Source organism: Haliotis rufescens, unplaced genomic scaffold (genome assembly GCF_023055435.1).
Source record: "Haliotis rufescens isolate VD_foot unplaced genomic scaffold, xgHalRufe1.0.p SCAF_15, whole genome shotgun sequence".
Lineage (NCBI taxonomy): Eukaryota > Metazoa > Mollusca > Gastropoda > Lepetellida > Haliotidae > Haliotis > Haliotis rufescens.
In genome coordinates, this window is record NW_025963835.1 from 32744260 (window position 1) to 32769831 (window position 25572).

Genomic DNA, 25572 nt, shown 5'->3' on the forward strand with positions numbered 1-25572 from the left:
GTACGGTTTAGGAGCGGCGATCTCATTGGTTGAATTGCACGTGGTAAAACATGGCTGCTCCCATGGAGGGTAATATCGTGAATGTGATAAAGGAGAAAGCGACTTTATGCCTCGAAAGTAGAAAACAGATCAACAATGTCGTCGATATCATTTCACACATGGATGTAAGAATGAACAGTTTTCGTTGTGTTTTATTTTTTGGAATATGAACACCAGAAAAGTGGCCCAAGTGTTAAATCGCTGCCAGCGATCTCGAGGAAGCAGTGTTTATCGAGTACCGTATTTCCCCAGAAAACTCGTCAGCAATTCTATTCACATTCTTTAAGCGTTTTTGACAGCTCAAACTTAAAGATTATTGTGACAGAATCACCACTGACTAATATTTCCGAATAATGTAATTTCATATCATGACTCCAATGGGGAGGGTGTATTCAGACAGAAAATGTAATTACCGCACGTTATCTAATATGCTGCTAAAAAGGACGGATAACTCGGTACCAGTGATGTTGACTCAAAAAGCTTTTATATAGGTCAATGACTTGGACCCAAGAGATGTAATTAGTCGATGGCAAAATTCAATAAGTTGAATACAAAAAGACACAAAAATTGCTTTTGCCATGTGCTTACAAATCAACTTAAATGGCGGAAAAACCAGAACAACAAATCAATGACATACCCTTTCTGATTCAATTAATAAATATGATCTGGCCAATGATCTTGCAATAAGTAAAGTGCTTGACTAAGTCACTATAGCTCCTGGCAGCATTTCCCTACGATACAGAAAGTATGATGCAAAGACACCAAGACATTTCAATTACGATTTTTTATGGCTGTGCATTGAATTATGGAATTGATAATGTAAGTGGGAATAATCCTTAATATTTGCTTTTTAATTTATGAAACTAGTGACACCTTGTTTAGTGTTTCTATCAGTCAAAAGTCCTGAAACAAGCCATCCGTCAAATTTAAATTTAAGGTTGGGTACCCGGGTAGTAAATTTGGACACGTTCCAGCCCTGTAGGACTGGGTTAAGGATTGGTAATGATATAGAAGAATGTTCTACCAAAAAATATTAAATAAGGAAAGTATTTCAGAATTCCGTAATTTATCACCAACAATAGCTATCACTTACGTCATCAGATATGAAAACGTGTCACAAAATAATAATATGCTGTTACAAGGATAGCAAAGATAAATGGGGCTGTTTGGATCATTGTCAGCATATGTACTACATAAATGAAGCCCAGGTAAATACCTTGATCATTTAACTAAAGCATTTATCCATGACATAAGCTTATGACATAAAAACATGTATGTCATACCCCAATGACATAAGTATGCAAATTAGATATGCAAATTAGATAACCGGAAGTGGGACTTTTTTGGCCGGTGCACGTGAGTAGGTGTTTACCATCAACATGGATACCTTTGATGTTGGAGACATTATATCAATTATTCTGCAAAAGTCTGTTCAAGTATTTTGTTTAAAATAATCCGAGGAACTTTTTTTCTCAGCGAAGGAATATGCCATAAAGGAGTTAAGAGGTTGTTTATTTTGGTTTACACAGCTATGGAAAACATGTATCACTACTCACGATCTATACGTAAGATTTTGACAAGTTGCTGATGATAATGTTTAATGCAATTATTCCTTAATTGGGAAGCAAAAATGTGAAAATCATAAATAGAATTCATCACGAGTGTTTTTTAATATGGGAAATATCAACCTCGTTCCGTTAATCGGTATTTGCCTCGCCAAAGGCTCGGCAAATACCGATTTACTAAGACTCGGTTGATATTTCCCATATTAAAAAACACTCGTGATGAATCCTCTATGTATACATCATGTAGCCGAAATATGAGTACCCTAACCGAATGGGAGTACGAAGTGTTAAGGTAAACGGGCCACTTGCGTCATAGGCACACATGACTGAGCTTACCTGTTGCATTGGCATTATCAGAAGTTAGTAGTAACAGTAAACAAAAGATATTTTATAGGGCAGGGATGATACACCAACTGTGCGATCCGATACATAAAATGATACCTTGCTCACGATCCGATACATATCACGATACTTGCATCTGCTCCTATCTGTGGTGTGTAAGCCATCTTTTTCATGAACAGGATGGCCAAATTCCTGGCACACTAACGATTTACAGTATGCAGTGTCGAGTAAAGCACAATGGATGAAAATATTTATGTTTTCACTACTCATTTTCACTAGTAATTAGTGTTTGGTGTAACTTATATCAAAGAAAACATTTAGGGTAAGAATCGAAACTTTTTACTTAGTGTGTGATTGCGATGGATACTTGTATGGAGAAGTATGAAATCATGATGCATGATGATCTTTATTCCATTGTCATGCAAGAGGGAAGTAAGACAGGACAGTACAGGCTTATCTAATATAGGTACGCGGTAAGTCGCAAAGAACAATGAAGAACGTAGCATGGTTTATTTGATGATAAAACATTGTTCTATTATGACGTCATTTCTGGAGATTCGAACATGCGCTCGCAACTTGATGACGTCGTAAATAGCGCAACGTTAGTTTTGAGAGGGAAGTATCTATTGAGTTGTTCCTCACAGCGCAGATGAACACAATGGCCGGACAATCGCACCCAAAAGTGGGAGAGATATGACAATCGGTATAGGAAGAACAGGTGCTGAAAATTGACGTAAAAATTGTGAGAATACCAAACTTAAACCCCCTGTACATAAAATGGAGTTGTCTGGCATCGCCGAGGTTGGATTATAATCAGGGAGTCATCGTCATTTTATGCGGGTAAATGTTTTCAATGCTTGTGCAATTTATTGACATGCTTAAAAAGGCTACAGGAGTAAATAACGAGTGGAAGTTGTTTATTGTGTGTCACTGATGGTTTATTCTCCCTGCAGTGTTTTATTGTACGAGAAACAGTTCCCTCTTGTCTTTTATTTCTTAAATATACATCTGATAAGGATTAACCAAAACAACATAAGGGTATGCTTGAAAGGGTTTAACAAAAACAACAAAGGATAATGGTTGCTATAGTAACACAAACAAGCCAACTGTACAAGACTGGGTACAAATATGCAACTGATAGGATTAATTAGAGATGGTAGTTCTATTGTTTTCTCAATTCATTGTAGGCAGATGGGATGAGGTGTACTTGATCTCCGTTGATTGATGTGTTGTGTCAGTGGATTTGAACTGCTTCTGCTAGTTTTCGTTTTGGTTTGGTGAAGTCATGGAGATTGTTTGATAGGATTTGTACATTGTCCCACATAATACAGTAAACTACAGTTATAACGAACTCAAAGGGACCACAAATTTGAATTCGTTTAAACCATAGTTCGTTATGAGCATATGTACTCCATATATACAGCAAATGAATGGGACCAAGAAATAGTTTGTTATATCCGTCATTTCTTTGTAAGCATGTTCATTATAAACATAGTTTACTGTAATTTGATTAGGGAAGTTGGTAATGTGGTCAGAAATGGCTGATTTTCGGTCTGACTCATCTTCCCGAGGCAAGGGAGTTAACTGACTTTAAAAGTTCAGTTCCCACCCTTGCCGAACTAGGCTGGAATTCCTGGGCTCGATTGTAGCGCCACCAGTGGTTATTACGAGTTATGTCCCTTCTAAGCCTCTCCTATGGACCATTCAAATTCCACCTCTCGTAATTCCACCACTTGCATTTGCTTCAAACAAAATGGCGGCGCCCAGTCAAGACGTTCTGATCAAAACTCAAGATCTATATTGTGATAAAATGGGTGTTTACATCGCGAAGTGCATCAAATCACAAGAGCACCTTGATTTAAAAGATTTGAAAAATATCTGTTGACAACGAGTTGGCGGTACATACGCTCTGCAAATCCTGCAATCGACCGAAATCTGCACGACAGTTTACAAACCGGATTTTGATTTCGTTGCGCGATTTTGATTGGACTATGCATAGACTCGTTAGTCCAGCCAAACTGTAACTCCATAATACCAGCCTAGTTCGGCAAGGGTGGAAACTGGACTTTGATAGTCAGTTAACTCTCTTGCCTCGGGAAGATAGGTCTGACTTGGTGGTAGATGTTTTGTGTTTTTTGATGACGTTTATGGGTCAGGAAGTTTCCCCTACATAGGTGTTGCTGCTGTCACAACTTATGTGGTAGACAACACCTTGTTGTTTTGAAGAACCTTTATATGTCTTATCTAGAATTTGGTGCAATGAATATAATTGTGTGTCCATTAGGACAAAAGGTTTCTTTTGTCTGCATCCATTCTATTCATTTGTGCATACTGGATCACATTTCTGCGTCGTGTAAAATGCTGCAAAACATCGTTTAGAAATTGTAGATAAACATTCAGATTGTGAAAATGTTTTTTTATAGCCTATTGTCTCCTTAGAAACCATCAGAATAGAGAGCCAAACATTTTGAATTTAGGAAGTACAGAAATTCTGACCGCCATCTTCGTTTCATCTCCTTGCCTTTCATGATATCAATCACTGGATTGTCTGGTTCAGGCTCGATTATTGACAGACCGTCATATAGCTGGAATATTACTGAGTACAACGTTAAACAACAAACAAACAAATCTGAATACATATGGCCACCATGCAGTTGATGATGTTGATGACTGGCCGTGTATAACTTGCTGAAGCCCAATGGACCCTTCTTCGTGCAGACCCTCCATTGGACTGCTAGTGAAGCCATGTGTAGAGTGGCGTGTGATGTAAGCTTAACTCTCATTGGTCCGACCACTCGTTGGTTTCCACCTGAAAGGAACCAGACCATCGCTTGATTCACTGATTTTCTGGTCCATCACTTGGTGGTCATGTTTACAGGCTGCGTTGCATATATGGCGTCAGGCATGAAACAATCTCATTAAAATCAGATCTTAGTTCTCGCTACCACTAAACAAAGATCTGAGGACATCCCATTACAGGTCACGTCAGACCTTGCGCAAACTTTGACCGACCAATGGAATGACAAATCAAAAGGCAGCTTTCTCGTGCTTTACGGCACTAATTTCAAAATGGCGACTACGCTTCAAAACATTTTGACAAATTCTCGATTACAGATTTGAAACCTGAACAAAAATCATTCTTGAATGGCTAATAGATGGTCTAGCTTGTATGGATTCAGTTGTTAAACCTGTAACTATTGTTCGGAGTTAAAGTTTTCGAGATTGCATGATTAGAAATCACATTCCGACTGTCCCTTTCATAATCTGGTAAGCGATGCTCTGATTGGTCGGATGAAAGGTCGTTCTGACGTGACCCCTAATGGGATGTCCTCAGACCTTTGTTTGGCGGTAGCGAGAACTGAGGTCTGATTTTAATGAGATTGGGCAAGAAACAAACTCACACTTTCTTATGCAAATTGTGTGAGAGGCGGGTGCTACTGGTAGGGCAGGACATGGTTAACCTGTTCGCTGACACCTGGTGTCATGACTGATTTTCAGAGACACAGTCGTATGATTTTCACAGCAATTTTGCCTTTTACTTGTAGTGGGACAATACTCCGATGCATCTGTGGGACACAAGTTTTTACTTCTTTATACACATAATTTCTAGTGAAAATGAGTAGTGAAAACAAAAATATTTCCATTGCGCCATACTTGACACTGCCAACTGTAAATCATTTGTGTGCCAGGTATTTGAAAATGATGAAAAAGTTGGCTTACACACCACAGATAAGAGCACATGCAAGTATCGTGATACGTATCGGATCTTGAGCAAGGTATTGTGATCACACAGTTGGTGTATCGTCCAGCCCTACCTTTTACGCCCATTGGACTCTGCTTTGGCGGATAATCAAGACTGGTTATTCTCTGGCGTTTTGTATTTAAAAATAGAGACTGCATGTGTAAGCAGCCATGTGTCTTCACAGTGGTGTGTACAATGTAATCCTCCAGGCAGAGACACTTTCTTAACTTTTTATTTTATTTTTCAGTCCTCCGGGCAGAGACACTGTCTTAACTTTTTTTTTATTTTTCAGTCTGAGAAGAGGGACGTCCTAACAGCCTGCATCAATGCACTGCAAAGAATATTTGAAAAGTTTATCTCTACAGAAGAAATGTGTGGCAGTTCAAGTGATGAAAAGTCGAAAGGTTTGTTGCACATTGCTAAAACTGAATTCATCTTCATAAAGTGGTGTAACTCTTATTTAGGGTTGGTTATCAATATGGTACCACAGCAACTGTTTTAATTATGGTTTCAGTTTTCAGCTCAACTGAAATGAAGCTTCATATCATGTGGATTTCGTAATGGGATGCTTTATCACCTGTCCATTCATATGCCCTTTCAAAATGTTCAGTTAAACCATGAGGTTTGTTGAGGATGTTGAAACCGCCTCCGTGGTCTAATGGTAGAGCGCCCACCCGGAGAGCGGAAGGTCCGGGGTTCGATCCCCGACCTCGTCATACTAAAAGACGTTAAAAGATGGTCGGCATTAAGGGGCTAAAACAAGGGCTGGTCAGCTCGGAGTTAGTATACTGTGTCTGAGTGGGGTATTCATGTTAAACTGCGGCATGGTGTCTCAGTGAGCCAGCACTATAAATCGGCATCAGTCCGGACTAGAACAAGCAGCCACACACATACATACACGTGCATGCACGTCGCTGTATAACTGCAATAATCTTGGACGCGACGTTAAACCCAATTTCACTTCACCTCACCTGTTGAGGATGTTGAAACATTGTATGCATGATCCAGAGGTACACACAGCCACTAGTCTGTTAGTCCGAGACTAGTAACAATCTAGTAAGACAAGTTGTTTTATCAAAAAATGTATTTATTTCTCATAAGCATAAGTCCAAAATGAGCTGCAGACTAGTCCCAACAAAGAAATCTGTAATGAACTGCTGCCCAGAATTCCAATCTTAAAGATGGCTGCCCTGTCATTATGTATTGCTTCACCTCACAGATAAATACACGCCTGAAGGTTGTATTTAGTCAGATATTTAACAGTTTAGAATTGTCTGTGTGTAAAATCATTCATAGATTGTTCATCCTAAAGGCTGGCATTCCTGCAGTCGATTTTTAATATAATTTTGTTGCATTTTTGTTTTTCACACTTCCAGTTGCTATTATATAAGGGTGGTGGGGTAGCTTAGTGGTTAAAGCACGCACACACAAACACACACACAGAGGCGTTGCCAGATGTTCAAGCAGAGAGGTACTGTATCAGAGTAGAAAATCAGAGTAGAAAGTCAGATTTTAGTGAGATTAACTAAAACTGGAAGAAATCACATCTTGCTTATCATGTTGAAGTTGCAGATAAGGAAGCCGAGTATCGGGAATGGCTGAGGCAACAGTACACTGCCACTGTGGCCTGCCTCCTGGACAAACTCACCTGTACAGACAGACATATTCAGGTAAATACACCAACTGTACACCACTGCCACTGTGGCCTCCCTCCTGGACAAACTCACCTGTACAGACAGACATATTCAGGTAAATACACCAACTGTACACCACTGCCACTGTGGCCTGCCTCCTGGACAAACTCACCTGTACAGACAGACATATACAGGTAAATACACCAACTGTACACCACTGCCACTGGGGCCTCCCTCCTGGACAAACTCACCTGTACAGACAGACATGTTCAGGTAAATACACCAACTGTACACCACTGCCACTGTGGCCTCCCTCCTGGACAAACTCACCTGTACAGACAGACATGTTCAGGTAAATACACCAACTGTACACCACTGCCACTGTGGCCTCCCTCCTGGACAAACTCAACTGTACAGACAGACATGTTCAGGTAAATACACCAACTGTACACCACTGCCACTGTGGCCTCCCTCCTGGACAAACTCACCTGTACAGACAGACATATTCAGGTAAATACACCAACTGTACACCATTGCCACTGTGGCCTCCCTCCTTGACAAACTCACCTGTACAGACAGACATGTTCAGGTAAATACACCAACTGTACACCACTGCCACTGTGGCCTCCCTCCTGGACAAACTCACCTGTACAGACAGACATGTTCAGGTAAATACACCAACTGTACACAACTGCCACTGTGGCCTCCCTCCTTGACAAACTCACCTGTACAGACAGACATGTTCAGGTAAATACACCAACTGTACACCACTGCCACTGTGGCCTCCCTCCTGGACAAACTCACCTGTACAGACAGACATATTCAGGTAAATACACCAACTGTACACCACTGCCACTGGCCTCCCTCCTGGACAAACTCACCTGTACAGACAGACATGTTCAGGTAAATACACCAACTGTACACCACTGCCACTGTGGCCTCCCTCCTGGACAAACTCACCTGTACAGACAGACATATTCAGGTAAATACACCAACTGTACACCACTGCCACTGGCCTCCCTCCTGGACAAACTCACCTGTACAGACAGACATATTCAGGTAAATACACCAACTGTACACCACTGCCACTGTGGCCTGCCTCCTGGACAAACTCACCTGTACAGACAGACATATTCAGGTAAATACACCAACTGTACACCACTGCCACTGTGGCCTCCCTCCTGGACAAACTCACCTGTACAAACTCACCTGTACAGACAGACATATACAGGTAAATACACCAACTGTACACCACTGCCACTGTGGCCTCCCTCCTGGACAAACTCACCTGTACAGACAGACATATTCAGGTAAATACACCAACTGTACACCACTGCCACTGTGGCCTCCCTCCTGGACAAACTCACCTGTACAGACAGACATATACAGGTAAATACACCAACTGTACACCACTGCCACTGGGGCCTCCCTCCTGGACAAACTCACCTGTACAGACAGACATATACAGGTAAATACACCAACTGTACACCACTGCAACTCGATAAACTCACTACTGTTTACCATAACCTATCGTTAGCCTGTTGCGTTTGGTGAGAAAGTTAAATACTGTGGACGCTGTCATGATTTTGATATTTCCTCACATTCCGCTCATCCTGGCTAGTACCGTGAGGATTCTGGGTTAGAATCGGACCCCGGCAATCTATGCTGGCCTAAATGGGGACTTTCCGGATCGGCAGGCCTGACTCCGTGACTTGGTTGTAGTGTGTCATCGTACGCCGACGACGTCGATTGTTGCTCACATCAATCACTTGACTCTCTGGTCCAGACTAGATTATTTACAGGCTGCTGTCATACGGCTATTGTTCAATGAGGCATTTAATGATATAAGGGTAACGCTATTTTTCAGGGCATTATCATTTGCAGAAGCCCGAGGTCTTCAATTAGTTGAAAAGACCGAGGGCTTCTGCAAATGATAATGCCCTGAAAAATAGCATTACCGTTATTATAGCTAAAATTGATGGAATTTGTTATCAAATAAAATGAAACAACAATATCGGTTTTGGAACATTTACTGCATTCAACACGAATGTCACTGACTAATTTTTACAAATATGGAAACGTCAAAGAACAAACCAGATGATGTCACTATTGAACGTGACGTCACCTATCCCTATCCTATGACGTCACCTAACAACGGGCGTGATAATGGCCCGTCAGCAAGCAATATGAGGGCATTATCAAGTTACAGTGGCCCGCTGATTCTTGATAACATGCAGGCGGTTTACTGATAATTCTATCCATTTTTGCTTTAATGGCAAACAAACAATAGTATTGTGTATCCAATGCCTATGTTTTCGTTATGTCTCAGAAACTGTCGATGCGTGTACTGATGATGTTTGTGGCTGCGGAGGGTCGTCACCCAATCACAACCAAGTCTTCATCACATGCACAACTCTTCCCGGAGTCTTTGTTTGCGGTAAGTTTTATTTTTGTGATGCACACAAGATCTCATCTAACAGGGGGCACAGGTGGCCCAGTTGTCTAAGGCGCTGCGTTGCGCTGTGCAGAGTTGCATCCCTTGGGCATGCCAGAAACCTATGATTGTGGGTTCGAATCCCGGTTCGCCCTGATTATGTTTCTAGGTTTGTCAGCACCATACCCGTGCTCGTGGGTTTCACCGAAGTGGTAAATGTCTGAGACCTGCATCAGTTCGGGCTTTCCTCCCACTTTAAGCTGAACACCGTGATATAACTGGAATACTGTTAAAAGCGGCGTTAAACCAAACTCACTCACTCACTCACTCACTCACTCACTCACTCACTCACTCTAACAATTGCATAACTTTTAAAAGATGCAATTTCATATGCAGAGTTGTGTCCCTTAGGCATTCCAGAAAACTATGATCACTCACTCATATGCATAAAAAATCTTCAAGATATAAATTTTATGTCTTGAAAATGTTTTAAACTGACACTTTGTCAACCAGACTATACACATTTGTCGAACAAATACTCTGTGGGATCAGTGATACATCTTTGGCTTTGACCTTGTAGGCTACCGGTCATTATACGTGTGAACCCTATAGGATACTCTTGAAAATGGCCACAACCTTTTTCTGCTTGCAGGAAATAATGACCCACTTCCTGTCTAGTGATGAGAGTGCCATACTTCTGTTGGAATCCTTCCAGGACTTTCTCCAGTACGATGATGTCCGTTACCAGACTCTCCAGTGTATTCACAAACATCTGCAAAAGAATTCATCAAAGGTGATTTATTAATTTAAACATGTTAATTTGAAATGTTAATGACTTTTGGTCGGGAAAGACCCACAAAAACATATTGATTATAATAGATCAAGACCAATCTGCTTTCTTTATTTTGATATTTTCTGTGCTAACATGCCTGAATCCAAACCACCCAATGAGTTAGTCGCCTCTTACAACAAGCATAGTCGCCTCTTAAGACAAGCTAGGTCGCCTCTTACGACAAGCATAGTCGCCTCTTACGACAAGCATAGTCGCCTCTTACGACAAGCATAGTTGCCCTCTACGGCAAGCATAGTTGTCTCTTATGACAAGCATAGTTGTCTCTTACGACAAGCATAGTCGCCTTCTATGGCAAGCATAGTCGCCTCTTACGACAAGCATAGTCACCTCTTATGACAAGCATAGTCGCCTCTTACGACAAGCATAGTCACCTCTTATGACAAGCATAGTCGCCTCTTACGACAAGCATAGTCGCCTCTTACGACAAGCATAGTCGCCTCTTACGACAAGCATAGTCGCCTCTTACGACAAGCATAGTCGCTTTCTACGGCAAGCATGAGTTGCCGAAGATCTATTCTACCCCGGATCTTCACGAGTCCCATTTCCTGTATTATCGTTACAACCAATGCTAACCAATGGCCCTCTGTAGAGATGACTTCACTCTCAACAGGACCAATAAAGAGGACTGAAAAACTTTAGTGCTCAATTTTTACACAGTTACATTGAATGCATATACCTCCTGATTTGAGAAAATAACAACTTTAACAAGATTCCAGTTTTGAAAAAACATGATGACTTTTTCCAAGTCAATTCTAAATAAATCCCTGAGGTTATATAGCCGGAATGTTGCTGAGTGTAGTGTTAAACAGTGAACAAACAAATAATGTACTATGTCTTGTTGAGTTTGCTCTTAATAAGGTCACAGGCAGCTGTGGATGAGGACAACACCAGTCGCCAAGTAATCATGTTATAATTTATATTGTCTGTGACAGGAATCATATGCAGGGATTATCACAGCATACGAGTTTTAAACAGACTGTTTTCTCTATCCCAGTTTAGGAGTCCACATATGACAATGGAATGCCACTGTGGTTTTTAAGCGAAGGGAATAGGTAATCGTTTCACTCAGTAATCATTTATGAAAAAGACAATTATTCTTTTACATTTTGTAGGAGCAAAATGAATAAGACATATTACATTATTTGTTTGTTTACTGTTTAACACTACACTCAGCAACAGCAACTTGGCGACTGCCGTCATTTAGCTGAAATATTAGTGAGTGTGGCAAGAAAAAAAATATAACAAGACGAGGAAATTATTTTGACCACAGATTCAATTGTTTAAAAAAAGAAAAGTATTGCACGAACTGAAACAGTTGGTTAGCCTGTGTGTAGGCAGCTGCTCATCCTTGAAGTAAATCTGTATTGGAGTTGCTCTTCCCAAATCATAAGTTTTGAAACTCCCTTTCTGAAGGGGCGGTCGGGTAGCCTAGTGGTTAAAGCGTTCGCTCGTCACGCTGAAGACCCGGGTTCGATTCCCGATATGGGTACAATGTGTGAAGCCCATTTCTGGTGTGCCCCGCCGTGATATTGCTGGAATATTGCTAAAAGCGGCGTAAAAGCTCACTCACTCCCTTTCTGAATATTGTATGGTTGGTCCCTAACGCTTGTTCAATCTCTTCTCATTGAGCTAATATGTTTATATTCCCTGTATTGTTTCTGTGGGGAGAATTGGTCTCAATATCTTCTAAAATGAATTTGCTGGCCAGGTTGATTGCGTGTCATGTTTGTATTTTCAAGGGAGGGGAGACATGTTTTTATGGCTTGGTTCCTGTTGGGGTTGGTGTTTCCATCCTATTTTGAGCCAAAACGTGAAAAATGTTCAGTGTTTTTTTAAAATAACTTCACATATACAATACTGATCAGCTTAACTGGTGCCTTTTGATATTTAATAGTTTTTCACAATTTTATTGTTTTTATGTCTCATGGAATCAATTTGGACTTAGTCTCAAACGACACTAGGCTTTGTTTCCGAGCTATAACTCTCAAACACTTCATGTGCAAGGACCGCATGCTCAACTATTGCCTTTTCATATTTGTCAATATTCATTTTATTTTAATTTCTCATGTTTCCATGGAAACAATTTACAGTCTCAACAAGTAGCATTTATTTCCTGACAAATCTCTACAGCTAATGAATATTTCTGCATGAAACCATTATCTTTCCAGGCTATAATTTGCTATAACTGTTTTTTCAGATTTGCAAACACATTTACGGTAACAACTTGAACTAATGTATCAAAAAAGGGGCGTCAGGAGACACATTCTAGTTTTCCAACGTGTGATAAGTTACAGACTCTTGGGATATAGCATAGGTTGCTGGGGACTTATTCAAACCTGGTATCACCACAAGGTAAACAATACTTACTATCATTGTTCGTGTTTCAGGCCCTGACGGACATCTACATGACAAATGTGTTCGGACTCCTCGACAAATGCTCGAGTCTTAAGTGCAAAACGAAAAGTCTTCGTTTTTTTGGTGAGTTTGTTGCACAAGTGGGAATAGATACATGGGTATTATCACTTCTGCTTGTATTTGATTGGCTGATGCAAGTGTTTCTGATTGGACAGATCAGCCTTGTTATCAACACTGGTCAGGGTTTGTTCTTGTCAACTATACTTTTTATGTTTTTATGAATTCTTATATTCCCGGTTATGTGAAGACCATGTACTCGTGTGTTTCAGCTGTAGACACGGCAGGCAAGATGGGGTCCTCCAAAGAACACACCAAGTTGTTCACCAGCACATGGCTCAAGTTTCTCTCATGCAAGGTAGGAAGTGTCTTCAGATTGTCCCATAAACGTTCTGGGATAGAGTAGGTCCCTAGTACCTCATGCTTGTCTCCCTTTAGGATGCCAGGGCAGAATAGTCCCCAGTACCTCATGCTTGTCTCCCTTTAGGATGTCAGGGCAGAATAGAAGCCCAGTACCTCATGCTTGTCTCCCTTTAGGATTCCAGGGCAGAATAGATCCCCAGTACCTCATGCTTGTCTCCCTTTAGGATTCCAGGGCAGAAAAGGTCCCCAGTACCTCATGCTTGTCTCCCTTTAGGATGCCAGGGCAGAATAGAAGCCCAGTTCCCCATACTTGTCTCCCTTTAGGATGTCAGGGCAGAATAGAAGCCCAGTACCTCATGCTTGTCTCCCTTTTGGATGTCAGGGCAGAATAGGTCCCCAGTACCTCATGCTTGTCTCCCTTTAGGATGTCAGGGCAGAATAGAAGCCCAGTACCTCATGCTTGTCTCCCTTTAGGATTCCAGGGCAGAATAGGTCCCCAGTACCTCATGCTTGTCTCCCTTTAGGATTCCAGGGCAGAAAAGGTCCCCAGTACCTCATGCTTGTCTCCCTTTAGGATGCCAGGGCAGAATAGAAGCCCAGTTCCCCATACTTGTCTCCCTTTAGGATGTTAGGGCAGAATAGAAGCCCAGTACCTCATGCTTGTCTCCCTTTAGGATGCCAGGGCAGAATAGAAGCCCAGTTCCCCATACTTGTCTCCCTTTAGGATGTCAGGGCAGAATAGAAGCCCAGTACCTCATGCTTGTCTCCCTTTTGGATGTCAGGGCAGAATAGGTCCCCAGTACCTCATGCTTGTCTCCCTTTAGGATGTCAGGGCAGAATAGTCCCCAGTACCTCATGCTTGTCTCCCTTTAGTATGTCAGGGCAGAATAGGTCCCCAGTACCTCATGCTTGTCTCCCTTTAGTATGTCAGGGCAGAATAGGTCCCCAGTACCTCATGCTTGTCTCCCTTTTGGATGTCAGGGCAGAATAGGTCCCCAGTACCTCATGCTTGTCTCCCTTTTGGATGTCAGGGCAGAATAGTCCCCAGTACCTCATGCTTGTCTCCCTTTAGTATGTCAGGGCAGAATAGAACCCCAGTACCTCATGCTTGTCTCCCTTTAGGATTCCAGGGCAGAATAGAAGCCCAGTACCTCATGCTTGTCTCCCTTTAGTATGTCAGGGCATAATAGAACCCTCGTTACTCATGCTTGATCCATGGAGATCCGTGACAGAATTGATCCTCAGACCCAGTTCTTGTCAGACAGGACAACAAATGACGTGTTAAGTAATAATGTGATGTCGTCCCCAACAGTGAACCACATGTTTTGTATTGGTGCAGTTGTGATTGTTCACAAGTCACCATGATGCAACCGTAAGTTTGCAGCACAACATATATTTGTAGGACTGCATGGTTTTACTGTCGTACTGCAATATGCCTTTCATAAAAAGTATATAACAAGTTTCCCCTCGAAATTGATTGACAAATCAGCCGACTGGAATGCAGGAGTGATTTTTCTCCCACATTGTTATCTCCCCTGTATCCATGACTACAAAATGGTGGCAACTGACCATGCAGAGTAATATTCGCTTCAGTATGTTGAAAAAAGGATCTGCATGTACAATCAGTGTCAATCACTGTCAAACAGCTTAGTTCCCAATACACCGCAATATGTATCACAATTCAGATACCTGTGTGAAAATACACAGCCCTATTTATCTGAGTGATAAAGAGTAGTAAATTCCAACAAATACAGATGATAATATTGATGTTACCTTCATAACAAAAGCATCGTACATTGTACAGATGTACATTTTATGTTGAGGTACGTTAGTTTTGCTGGTGTATCCCCCAACTAAATAAGTATTGATTTCATGTCTGTCACCTCATGGTATGGCATCCGTGTCTGATTACAGTTAACTGCATCGCTGTACAAGAAGGTGCTCATCATTGCCAAAGACAAGGTCATGCCACGTCTGTCAAATCCCTTGGTGCTCAGTGACTTTCTTACGGAGTCCTATACTGTGGGTAAGTACTATTAAATAACCAGTACCTCTGTGACTTTCTTACGGAGCCCTCTACTGTGGGTAAGTACTGTTAAATAACCACTAACTCTGTGACTTTCTTTTGGAGTCCAATACTGTGGGTAAGTACTATTAAATAACCAGTAACTCTGTGAATTTCTTACGGAGCCCTATACTGTGGGTAAGTACTGTTAAATAACCACTAACTCTGTGACTTTCTTTTGGAGTCCAATACTGTGGGTAAGTACTATTAAATAACCAGTAACTCTGTGACTTTCTTATGGAGTCCAATACTGTGGGTAAGTACTGTTAAATAACCAGTAACTCTGTGACTTTCTTATGGAGTCCTATACTGTGGGTAAGTACTATTAAATAACCAGTTACTCTGTTACTTTCTTACGAGGTCATATGCTGTGGGTAGGTACTTTTGAATAACCAGTAATTCCTTACCAAACTTTTGAGTCCAGAGAATGGCTACTACAGAAGTCACTTATGCAGATGCAAGGAAGGAGAAAGTGTTTGTTTGCTGAAACAGAATTGTGGGAATACCCTAATTCAATGGAAATGTTACACTTACAGCAGCATTAGTTAATGACAGTTTGATTGTACAACCCATTTCAATGTTGCAATTATAGAATGAAACGTTAAGAATTTAATGAACCATTTTGGTTTATTGAACTCATTAGTTATGAAATGTTTGATACATATCTCCTAGGAGATACAGCTTCAATGAAATTGCATCACAATGCTTTGCAGACCATTGTGACATCATAGGTTACCATGATGTCACAATCTAATGACATCACTAATGTCCCTGCCACTGAAGCAGATTAGCTGTACTTTTTACACTCAAGGCAGTGGTTGTTACTGTTTACTTACTGAAAATGGTGGAATAATGATTTGGGATGATAATTGAATAGTATCTCACACAAATGTATTTTGATATCAAATAAATCAACCCTTTGGGATACAAATTTAACCTTTTAAGATTTTTCCACTTGTGTTGATATATAGAGAATCTCAATCGAGTGTCATTTGATATCAAATATAAAATGAGTTGATAAAAGTGGAAAAATTCCGAGGCTTGCCGAGGATTTTTGCCACTTTTATCAACGAGTGTTGATATATTTGATGTCAAAAGACACGAGGGTGAGATTTTATTTATCATCCAACATCATTCTTCCAACTTTTTTCAGTTTGTAGACAGTAATTAGCAGTGTCTTCAGTGTAAAAAGTACTGCTAACAGCTTCAGTAGCAGAGCTATTAGTGATGTCATTTGATTGTGACGTCATGGTAACCAGTGATGTCACAATGGTCTGCAAAGCATTGTGATGTAATTTCATTGCAGCGATATCTACAGTGTAGATATCGCTTGATCTTATCCAAGCGATATCTCCTGTGGGAGCCAGTTTTTGATGATGAATTTCATTTCAACAGATACTTGGGTGAGGTTTTTTATTTATTAGTTCATGGTATTGAGTAAAAACACTTTTTTTTTCAGGTGGTGTGATCAGTCTTTTGGCCCTGGATGGTCTCTTCCTTCTCATCAACAAACACAACCTGTGAGTAGGATATGGTGTTATTCACTGGTTCAATACGATCACATATAGTTGCTGGTCGAGCGATTGGCTGAATATGTTTGATTGTGATCATAACTGATTGATTGATTGATTTCGTTCTTGTTGATTCTGATCACTTTTGATTGTGATAATATTGATTGTTTCATTGTGATAATATTGATTGTTTGGCTGTGATAATGTTGATTTATTTGTTCGTGATCACTTTTGATTTTGGGGGTGGTGGGGTAGCCTAGTGGTAAAAGCATTTGCTCGTCACGCTGAAGACCCGGTTCGATTCCCCACATGGGTACAATATGTTAAGCCCATTTCTGGTGTCCCCCGTCGTGATATTGCTAAAAGCGGCGTAAAACCATATTCACTCGCTCACTTTTGATTGGGATAATGTTGATTGGTTGATTCATGATCACATTTGATTGTGAACAAGTGTTAATAATGATAATGTTGATTAGCTGAAACTACCACATGTAGTAGGACATTTTGATTGGTTGAATGTTCTGACATATGCTTGATAAAATGTGATGTTCCCTCATCAGAATGTCAGAACGTGTTGATTGGTTCAATATATAAATTCTTTGATTAGAAATGAAGAGTTACTACAGATTACTGAATGGTCCTTTTGCTCCTTGTGCTTCCAGCGAGTACCCCGACTTCTATGAGAAGTTGTACGCCCTGCTGGAGCCGGCCGTGTTTCACGTCAAGTACCGCGCTCGGTTCTTCCATCTCACAGATCTCTTCCTCACATCCACGTAAGTGAAACACCTGGATCATCCTCTACGACCCAGGGTCTTAGATACTACTCCTGAGAGGAATCTGTCAGCACCAAGCCCCTCAATAATCCCCAGGTTCATGACAAACGACAAGAATATTCCCAAAGTGGAATAAAATATGTTTCCCATTTCAGATGATTAACAAAACCCCCTTTAAAAAAATGGCTGTAATGCTTATCAGTGATTTCTAAAATTTGGAATGTAAGACAAGGGTCCTTGTCTTAACCCTAATGTTAACAATTTAAGAGGAGGATTGACTTGTTCCCTTGAATCAAATATTAAGGCAGCAAACCTGACTCACTCACTCACTCACTCACTCACTCACCCACTCACTCACTCACTCACTCACTCACCCACTCACTCACTCACTCACTCACTCACTCACTCACTCACTCACCAACTCACTCACTCACTCACTCACTCACTCACTCACTCACTCACTCACTCACTCACTCACTCACTCACTCACCAACTCACTCACTCACTCACTCACTCACTCACCCACTCACCCACTCACTCACACACACACTCACCCACTCACCCACTCACTCACACACACACTCACCCACTCACTCACTCACTCACTCACCCACTCACCCACTCACCCACTCACTCACCCACTCACCCACTCACTCACTCACCCACTCACTCACTCACTCACTCACTCGTTCACTCACTCACTCACTCACCCACCCACCCACCCACTCACTACTCACTCACTCACTCACTCACTCACTCACTCACTCACTCACTCACTCACTCACTCACTCACTCACTCACCCACTCACTACTCACTCACTCACTACTCACTCACTCACTCACTCACTCACTCACCACTTGTTTTCAGGCATCTCCCATCCTATCTGGTCGCGGCGTTTGCCAAGAAGATGTCTCGGATCTCCCTCACAGCTCCAGCTCCAGTGCTCAAGGCGGCCATCATCTTTGTGTGCAACCTGCTGAAGCGCCATCCCACCTGCAAGGTGCTCATCAATCGACCGGACGCACCCACAGGTAGGTACACACATCGACTGCTGGTGTTTGTTGGTTGTCTAGGGGGCACGGATGGCCCAGTCGTAGCACTGCGATTTGCTGTCTCTTGGGCACGCCAGAAACCTATGATTGTGGGTTCGAATCCTGGTTTGCTCCGATTATTTTTCTAGGTTTGTCAGCACCATACCCGTGCTCGTGGGTTTCACAGAAGTGGTAAATGTTTGAGACCTGCATCACTCAACCAAGTCACTGAGTCTGACCACCTGATCAAAGGTGGCTTGGGGTTGGGATCAGTGTTAGAAAAAACTGGCTGCCCACCTTCCCGTGGCTGGTAACTTTTCTGTCTGTATGTCTGTCTGTCTGTCTGTCTGTCTGACTGAAATTTTGCTCAACCTGTCTGGCAGATAATTTTAAGACTACTCACATATTCGGTTCTCTTAGATTTTCATGTCATTGTTTGCATTATTTCAAGCGAATCAAGACACGCGATTTGTCTTTTATTTTGGGTGATATTTCAATATTTTTCAATATTTATAATGTTGAATGCAGGCAGGTAACTTTAAAGATGGGAAAGCAACATTTATTGGTCACCTGCCCGACTGTCTTGTTGGGTTATAGAATTACTTCAACCACTGGTTGGGATGGAGGTAGGGGCTGATGTTTCGATATAGATTGAGCTTAAACTAATGTAACTTGACCTAAACTTGACTTTTTAAGTCAGTTTCAGTTCGCAGAAGTATGTTGTGACAGACATGCGATGACATCATGCATTATGAATGTTACGCAGTGTTATCTTTATAAACACAAAACATTTTCACTGATATTTTGATTCATTTTAAAAATTTAGTTCTATGTTTCTTTTTGCACAACTGCAGACAATGATACAGTCCTATTATGACTGAAATGAAAGAATATATGACCTATGATTACTCGCCTGCTCAGGGTAATATGAATATAACGATAGGCTGTCGAATATACGACCACTCGCCTGCAAAGTTCTAATCCGAATATAACGATAGGCTGTCGAATATACGGCTACTCGCCTGCTATGTTCTAATACAAATATAACGATAGACTGTCGAATATACGACTACTCGCCTGCTGTGTTCTAATACAAATATGACGATAGGCCATCGAATATATAACTACTCGCCTGCTATGTTCTCATACAAATATGACGATAGGCCATCGAATATATGACTACTCGCCTGCTATGTTCTCATACAAATATGACGATAGGCCATCGAATATATGACCACTCGCCTGCTATGTTCTAATACAAATATGACGATAGGCCATCGAATATATGACCACTCGCCTGCTATGTTCTCATACAAATATGACGATAGGCCATCGAATATATGACCACTCGCCTGCTATGTTCTAATACAAATATGACGATAGGCCATCGAATATATGACCACTCGCCTGCTATGTTCTCATACAAATATGACGATAGGCCATCGAATATATGACCACTCGCCTGTTCAGTGGTAATGACAGGCTGCTGTTGACAACACCTCTCGCATGGTCTATTCCACGTGTTACGATTTTCACGATGTTGAATATCCGAGTAGCAAATAGCGTTTGTGCGAATGTTCTTATTTCAGAAACACAAACATTCACAAATGTTCTAGTTCATAAGCACAGTTCTCCAGAACAATGATCCTGGTCGTTTTGCAAGGGTGTCGAGAGAGATTCCAATTATTGGTCTGTTCACTATACAGCCGTAATGTTCTTGATGTGACATATCTTTCAACTCGTATTGTAGTGTGATACCCGTACATACATTCAAGGCTTATGTCTCAATTTACAGTGCTTTTGAAATAAGTACAGTGCTTTTTTTTAAGGGTTAGTGGTGGTCATTGAGACAATACATGTAAGACCATGGTAACACGATCTTCAATGAAAAGGGTAAATTATCACACATAATATATGGTGTGTGTGTTTGTGCGTGTCTATCGAATCAAGAACCTAGATATGTCATTACAATGAGTGTTGTAACAGGTGGATAATATAACTCAGTTGAGAAAAGGCGATTTTGCTTGTCAACTAACAAGATCCGGTGGTCAGAGTTGCGGACTTCGTTGATGCATGTTATCGTATCCCAATTGTGTGGATCGATGCTCATGATGTCAATCACTAAATTGTCTGGTCCAGACTTCATTATTTCCAGACTGCCATCAGTCATATAGGTGGAATATTGCTGAGTGCGATGTCAAACATCATACAAACAAACAAATATATAACTTGGTAGTAACCAATGATTTAATCCTCTTTCCTTGTGTCAACCAGTACTTCCATGGGTTTGTACGCTCACCCATCACCCGTGGACACATATACAGTAAACTACGTTTATGACGAACATGCTTATAGCGAACTGATGGATATAACAAACTGACGGATATAACAAACTGACGGATATATATATATATATATAGTATAATAGTATATAGTTATAATTAAATAAGTGGAGTAAGATTGAACACAGTTTTAATAGACTAGCGCTTTCAACTCGTACCACGTACGAGTCTCATCATATCATAGATCATCATATCAGTTAATCAGTTAAAATTTTCCTGTAGGCAAGTTACAATACGCCAAAATATTTCAGTCATTTTACAAATTGACTGATGAGTGATGAAATAACGATGTTTGGAATTTGTGATCATGATAAACAAATTGAAAAATAATTGTAAAATGAATAATAACTGTTTTTGGTGGTAAGTGCTTTCGTGTCAAGCTGTTCTGTGTTCCCCCAGATCTGGATGCGGATCCCTTCCTGTACGATGAACCCGACCCAGCCAAGTGTGAGGCCCTCAAGAGCTCTCTATGGGAGATCAAGGTACGGCCCGTCAGGGTGTCTGGTACTCCAGGCCATGGCCAATATTGGCAAAATTATCAAGAGTGGTTTGGTTGTTTTTCTTTCAGATTATTTATGAGTAAAAATTTGTGGTTTGCTTCTTCTCAGGATAGAGTAAGTACTGTTTATGCTGCTTTTAGCAATATTCTGAGCTTCACACATTGTACCCATGTGGGGAATTGAACCTGGGTCTTCAGCGTGACAAGTGAACACTTTAACCACTAGGCTACCCCACCGCCCCTAAGGATAGAGAATGCATGAGTAGCATACTGTGAAGAAAACAAACCCATCCCATTGGCCTACTAGCTGTCAGTTCGGCTTTGTTTTTTCAGCCTCAATGACAGCTGTACCGTGTCAAATAATTATTTGGGAAATAACATGACGAAAAATATTATAGGATATTTGAAATACAGTTGAGATGGATGGTGCATCTGTTGTGTGTGTTTCAGAAACTCAGTAGTTTTTGTTTGGAATGTTTTGAAGATGCACTTGCTGTAAATGCAACCCTACTAAAAAATTTATTTCGACATAAACTTCGACGCTAGATTGAGACCTACACACAAGGCTATGACAGATACACAAATCTGTAACGTACACACATTGTTGGGACCTACACAAGGCTATGACAGATACACAAATCTATAACGTACACACAATGTTGTGGCCTACACAAGGCTATGACAGATGCACAAATCTGTAACGTACACACAATGTTGTGGCCTACACAAGACTATGGCAGATGCACAAAACTGTAACGTACACACAATGTTGTGGCCTACACAAGGCTATGACAGATGCACAAATCTGTAACGTACACACAATGTTGTGGCCTACACAAGGCTATGACAGATGCACAAATCTATAACGTACACACATTTTTGTGGCCTACACAAGGCTATGACAGATGCACAAATCTGTAACGTACACACATTTTTGTGGCCTACACAAGGCTATGACAGATGCACAAATCTGTAATGTACACACATTGTTGTGGCCTACACAAGGCTATGACAGATGCACAAATCTGTAACGTACACACATTGTTGTGGCCTACACAAGGTTATGACAGATGCACAAATCTATAACGTACACACATTGTTGTGACCTACACAAGGCTATGACAGATGCACAAATCTATAACGTACACACAATGTTGTGGCCTACACAAGGCTATGACAGATGCACAAATCTATAACGTACACACATTTTTGTGGCCTACACAAGGCTATGACAGATGCACAAATCTGTAACGTACACACATTGTTGTGGCCTACACAAGGCTATGACAGATGTACAAATCTGTAACGTACACACATTGTTGTGACCTACACAAGGCTATGACAGATACACAAATCTATAACGTACACACATTGTTGTGGCCTACACAAGGCTATGACAGATGCACAAATCTGTAACGTACACACATTGTTGTGGCCTACACAAGGCTATGACAGATGCACAAATCTATAACGTACACACATTGTTGTGACCTACACAAGGCTATGACAGATGCACAAATCTGTAACGTACACACAATGTTGTGGCCTACACAAGGCTATGACAGATGCACAAATCTATAACGTACACACATTTTTGTGGCCTACACAAGGCTATGACAGATGCACAAATCTATAACGTACACACATTTTTGTGGCCTACACAAGGCTATGACAGATGCACAAGTCTATAACGTACACACATTGTTGTGGCCTACACAAGACTATGACAGATGCACCAATCTGTAACGTACCCCGGGCACACACATTTTTGTGGCCTACACAAGGCTATGACAGATGCACAAATCTGTAACGTACACACATTGTTGTGGCCTACACAAGGCTATGATCTACAAACATGGTTGTGTTTTCAGAGCCTTCAGAACCACTACTGCCCCGAGGTGGTGAAGCTAGCGACAAGAATCAACCTGCCCCTCCACCACACGGAGGACATGCTGTCCGACTTCCTCGAGGTCACAGAAGACGAGGTACACTTTAGTCAATGGTCTTTTGTGAGAATTCCCAAGCAGCAGCTAGCACTGCAGAGTTATGTTCCTTATATGTTCCAGGATTTGCTGGTTCGGGTCCGAGTGCGAGATTTATGGGGTGTATTTTGTTATACTTTTTCTGCACCATACTCCTGTGATTCACCAAAATTATTATAATCTGCAACTTTTACCTTTTACTTCCTCCAAGGGTCTCTCATGACAGCTTAAATACTAGTTCTGCAGCATGACTGTGGCATATATTTACCGTATACGACGTAATAAGCGCCCACGATATTTGCTAATATATTGGCTAGTGAACAATCCCAATTAGCACCCCTTCCGATTGACCAATGTACGCTTATCTCTTTGTGTATAATCCGCACTCATGTGTTATACGCACCCTTAAGTATGGGCAAATAAACTCTGGAAAATATTTCGGTCATGTATTATATGCACAGACTTTTCTTTTGTATCATTTTCAGGCTGTCATCATTAACCACGAAATTTACGATCTTTCAACTCTGTTTTTTTCTCACCAAAATTATATTCTAATAAGAGCCCCCTATTTCTAATTTTGAGAGCGCCCTGGACGCTTATTACGTCGTATACGGTATTTTATGGGGAAAAAAACAATCTAGATATGTATACAATATCAAGTCTAGCCAACTCTAGCTAGGTCTATTCCACAGTCTATGAAATCAGAATCAGGAAAATTATTTGTTTAAATTTGGAGTCGAGAAAGGTATTGTGTATTATAAGATGTGATAGACAAAATGTTATTCTGCTAAAATACCTACTATTCAAAGTTGTGCCCAAATCACTCTCAAAGACTTGGAGGGTGCGCAAGTGGCCTAGTCATCTAAGGCACCACATGTCGCTGTGTAGAGTTGCTTCCCTTAGTTGTGCCAGACTCCTATGATCAATGGGTTGAATCCCGGCTCACCCAGATTATGTTTTGTCAGCATGATTATGATTAGGTTTGTCAGCACAGCACCATACTTATGCTTGTTGGTTTTACCAAAGTGGTAAACATCTAAGGCCTGCAAAGTGCTGTGACATATCTGATATTCAACTATAGGGGTGTGATATGTAACTGGCATACCAGTATATCGCAATACATCCATCAGCAATACACATTGCAATACAGCCTTTGCGTATTGATATTTTCCAATACAATCACCGAACAATAAATCTATAATTATAGATAACGCTAAATTATAAATCTTGAAGCATTTGGATGGACTGGGTTCCTTTCTGAACCATGTTAACAGCACACGCTTCATGCTGTTTACGTTAACATTCCATATTGATGACATAACAGGTAGTCACCTTTATTTATAGGGGCGGTCGAGTAGCCTAGTGGTTAAAGCGTTCGCTCGTCACCCGGGTTCAATTCCCGACATGGGTACAATGTGTGAAACCCATTTCTGGTGTCCCCCGCCGTGATATTGCTGGAATATTGCTAAAAGTGGCGTCAAACCATACTCACTCACTCACCTTTATTTATACTACCCATCTCGCAATCGGAAGTCTGGATTATTGAAAGAAGAAGTATCATCTGAACAGTACAAGAATATTAATTTGGGTCCCAGTACGTATTGCAATATGTATCACATTGCTTCTCTTTGTATTGTGATATATAACACTTCCCTACCCCTCTTTCATGTTACTGTCACGATGTGTTGTTGCAGTTGATACAGAGGGAGATCAAGCGTTGTCGGAAGACGATGAAGACGACATCGGTGACATTTGCACCTCCCAAGGGACTTTTCGGCAACAAGAGTGATAGGCTGAAGATGCATTGGCTGCTGGAATGACACTGTGATTACAATGTAAATAAATGTTATAATGAATTGTTGGTTTGTTTTTTGTTGTTTAAGGCCACACTTAATTTATTTAAGTGTTTCACTCAATGTATTTTAGTAACTCTTTCAAATTATTCAAGTGTTAAGAAAAACAAAATAAATGTAAGGTGTGGACC

The 25572-nt window shown here is 41.0% G+C and overlaps 1 protein-coding gene across 3 annotated transcripts; it reads left to right on the top strand.

Annotated features, from left to right (window-relative positions):
- The first annotated feature begins 6 nt into the window (after positions 1–6).
- LOC124132044 (nucleolar complex protein 4 homolog A-like) lies at positions 7–25449 on the top strand. 3 transcript variants are annotated; one of them, XM_046495634.2, is made up of 14 exons: positions 7–164; positions 5981–6092; positions 7255–7358; positions 9652–9759; positions 10409–10549; positions 12997–13087; positions 13294–13379; positions 15299–15410; positions 16909–16969; positions 17623–17733; positions 18602–18765; positions 21507–21589; positions 23478–23591; positions 25283–25449. In XM_046495634.2, exons 1-14 carry the CDS (start codon positions 51–53, stop codon positions 25406–25408), a joined length of 1527 nt encoding a protein of 508 aa, XP_046351590.2. In that variant the 5' UTR covers positions 7–50; the 3' UTR covers positions 25409–25449. The 3 variants fall into 3 exon arrangements, with proteins under 3 accessions (XP_046351590.2, XP_046351591.2, XP_048252433.1); XM_046495635.2 differs by having other exon boundaries at positions 7261–7358; XM_048396476.1 differs by lacking the exons at positions 7–164; positions 5981–6092; positions 7255–7358 and adding an exon at positions 8549–8553.
- Positions 25450–25572: the final 123 nt, after the last annotated feature.